The sequence below is a fragment of the Pempheris klunzingeri genome, chromosome 23 (genome assembly GCF_042242105.1).
Source record: "Pempheris klunzingeri isolate RE-2024b chromosome 23, fPemKlu1.hap1, whole genome shotgun sequence".
Classification (NCBI taxonomy): Eukaryota; Metazoa; Chordata; class Actinopteri; order Acropomatiformes; family Pempheridae; genus Pempheris; species Pempheris klunzingeri.
Genome location: NC_092034.1, coordinates 17,629,830 through 17,633,548, shown reverse-complemented (window position 1 = coordinate 17,633,548; position 3,719 = coordinate 17,629,830). Strand labels below are relative to the sequence as shown.

Below are 3,719 nucleotides of genomic sequence, written 5' to 3'. Positions count from 1 at the left end.
TTGTACAGAGGGGTGCATGGAGACGCCCAGGGGAAGTGTGGTTACTTATTGCTGAGTTAATGGGGTGAGACGAAGAACTGAATCAGCAGCATACCCTTGTACACAGGAAGGCAAACAAGCACTAAGAATCAGCAGCATACAGCAGGAGGTCAAACAGATTGCGCAAAGGCCCTTGTCAACAGTCAAAGAGGAAAGGGGTGGGGGGTGTGGCGGGGGATACTACCTCTTTCCATTCCTCCCCCTCAATATGAGCCAAAATACAGCACATTTTTTCATGAGGACAGAGGCTTTATTTTGATTGGTGCTTTAAACAAATGCTAACATCAGCATGCTAACATACTAGCTATGTAGCACTGAACACAAAGTCTTTACAGCTGATGCTGATCATCAGAAACCAAAGTACTGGACAACTGAAACTTTGACCTGGGCCACCGAAGTCATTCGTGCCATTCCCATGTTCCCCATGGGATTAGTAACTAAATTTTGATTTGGCAAATAAAAATCACAGGCCTCTTGAAATATTCTAAAATGTGGAATGAAGGTCTGTCTCTGATATAACCCTGTTTAATAAATGTTTGGCTGTCTTTACAGTTCAGATGAATAAAGGCATTGGGCTAAAATAATCCATTCTAGACTTGATTTGAAACAAAAATTAAACTACCAGAAAGCCAGTAAAATATTACTGATTACACTGTTGAGATGAGATTTACTGTATAAGATGAAGACAAATCCTAAATGACTTCAAATGGATAACTTATTTGTCTTTTTATCTCTAGGTGAACTCCCAGTCCTGGATGTGACCATCTGAAATCATCTGGAAATCCACTGTCCAGGATCGTACAAAATCAAACCATTTAACAGTACAGTGAGGATGACAGAGAATAAGCTTGACAGGATCCTAAACGCACAAGCCACAACCTGGTTTAAGTTGTCACTCACATGAAAATCCCGTAATCCGACACAATGCCATCCAAAGGTGGAGTTCCACCCAACATCAGTGCCTCGGTACTCCATGACCTTCTCAGATCCTTCTCACCTTCTCCCTCCACCACACTTCCATCTCCTTCTTGCAGCATAGACGAGTCCTACAAGTACATCTTCCTTCCCATCTGTTACTCTTTCACGTTCATCTTTAGCATTTCCCTCAATTCTGTCATCCTCTATCGCTCCTTCCGCCGGACCAAGCGCTGGAATGCTTCGCTGATCTACATGGTCAACCTTGCCTCTACAGACTTCATGTATGGCCTGTCACTGCCATTCCTTGTGGCTAGTTATGTCATGCGTGACCGCTGGGTTTTTGGGGACTTCATGTGCCGTCTGGTCCGTTTTCTCTTCTACTTTAACCTCTACTGCTCCATCTTCTTCCTCACTTGCATCTCTGTCCACAGGTACCTCGGTATCTGCCACCCGATGAAAGTCATCACACTGGAGACTAAGAAGGCTGTCAAGTGCACTTGTGTTTTAGTTTGGATTGTAGTGTTTGCTTTGACCTGCCCCATATTCCGGTTTGCTCAGACTGGTCACGTGACAAGACTGGCAGGGCTTGATGGCAATGCAAGCAGTGTTGACAACCCAAGCCATGAGGTATCATTGATGAATGGATATCCCAGCTATGGTAACTTGGGAGGGGTCATTGAAGCGTACCAGAACTGTTGGGACGATGCCATTGATAAGGAGTTTCCTGATTACGTACCCTATGGCATCATACTCCATTTGCTGGGCTTTTTTGTGCCTTTTTCAATAATTGCCTGGTGTTACTCTCACGTTGTTCTGACCATATTTAGGACGCTGCATTCTCAACCCTCATCCCACAGAGGTCAGAGAGTGGGAGGACATGAAGGAAGACAGAGAAGCAATGGGATGTCAAGGGTTCTGAGAAGAGATGAAGGCATTTCCATTTTTCTTGGCGCGCACTCCCCTTACGCCAATCGCAGACGTAAATCTATCAAGACCATCATCACCATCACCCTTCTGTTTGCTCTTTGTTTCTTCCCCTTTCATGTCACTCGAACCATCTTCCTCCTGCTGAAAGTGACCAAGGGCGTCCCCTGTCACACCATGACCATGGTCTCCATGTGCTATAAGGTCACGAGGCCTTTGGCGTCATTCAATGCATGGCTCAACGCCCTCCTATACTTCCTGACTAAAGACAAGGGGGGAGCTCACTGCTGCCAGGCAGTTAACACCACCACCCAACAACATGGTGGGCTTCTATTGCCACTGAGGATGATGGCTAAAGAAGAGGGCGCAGAGGAGGGAGGAATTGAAGATGGTATTGACAATAAAGAAAAAAAACCATTTCAAAACAGTCCATCATACATGAACAGAGCAAAAGTCAGATATATAGTTGAATGAAATGAGTGACTAAATGAATTTTAGATGCACTGTAGGTTGTTTTTTTGTGAAAAAAATGATATAATATATAATATGAGCACTGTAGCAAAAGCAATGATTGAAGAAAACCCAAGCATGAATCCTAATATGCCTATTATTTCTAATTACTGGTCTGCTACAAGTTATACTTCAAATGTTTCCTGAAGAGTTAAATGCAATGTGAATGCCTCAGTATGGTAATAATCTGTTACTTTGTTTCATGGGGTGTACATTTTTTTCATAATGTGTTATAGATTAAAAGTTCTACATTGGGGTTACAGATTTCATTTTAAGTTCAGTTATGCTTGAGATTAAGTTGTTCAGACAACATGTCATCCAACACCATCTAAAGGCAAGATATAATAATCATTCAAATGGTAATATTAACACATGCTTTCAGACAGTCTCTCTATGGAAGACAGAAATATTGTCACGGTTCAGTATCACGCCAAAGACCAAACAGACCTACTGATCCACTAGAGGATACCGTGTCACTATCATGTTTTGCCTCACTGAAGCATGTAAAGCACACACACGTATGAAGGTGCAGCACCAGCAGGGGGTGATAATGACTGCAGCAAAGGATAAAAGGATAACAGGAAACTGGGGTTCATTTCCTGTGTGAAACGAAAAGTCAACGTTGAGTCATTTTGAGTGATGTAACTTAGACCATGTATGTAGCGTTACTTTTAACGTAACTTATGTGACATAAGTGATTCTGTTACTTATATACTTATTGTAACCCACTACAATGTGTACTTTTGATGCATAACTTTAAGAGTGTAAAGTGTAATGTTTATTAATTAATACCTACTTGTGACCACATAGGGAAGGCAAATCGTTACAACGATCCTCTCGTGTGTCCCCCACCATATCCTCTAGTGGACTGGTTGTCGAAAAGGAGTTGGGGGAGGGCGTCTCAGATGCTGTTAGACAATCTGACCAGCAGTGTAACTGCATCAATAACCCATTAAATACTGGAAAAGTAATATCATTACTAAATACTCAGCAGCAAAAGTAATGTCTTGCATTACTTGTTACTTTACTTTTGTTACTCAACCCAAGTTCATCAAATGTGCCTTTAAACAGCTCAAATTCATACACACCCACACAATGCATCTTTTCTATTAAATATGTCTATAAGTAAAATTAGATTGTGTTTAACAAGCAAGCGGCCCAACAATTTAGAAGTTAGTAGTAAGAGACAGAATAGACTGTTGAAGGTACTTTCACCTTGAAAATAAAGACTCCCCCATTTATTTTGAGAGACCAAACTATTCATATAGGACCAGTCAAACCCAAAGATTTCCTCACGGATGTTTCTTCACCTTGATGGCATGACCAGA

At 41.8% G+C, this 3,719-nt stretch overlaps 1 protein-coding gene across 1 annotated transcript; it reads left to right on the top strand.

The window, feature by feature from the left end:
* Window positions 1-865: 865 nt before the first annotated feature.
* On the top strand, window positions 866-3,012 carry LOC139222939 (P2Y purinoceptor 3). The gene has a single exon (XM_070854849.1). The coding sequence runs from the start codon at window positions 964-966 to the stop codon at window positions 2,353-2,355; it is 1,392 nt and encodes a 463-aa protein (XP_070710950.1). The 5' UTR covers window positions 866-963; the 3' UTR covers window positions 2,356-3,012.
* The last annotated feature ends 707 nt before the right edge of the window (window positions 3,013-3,719 follow it).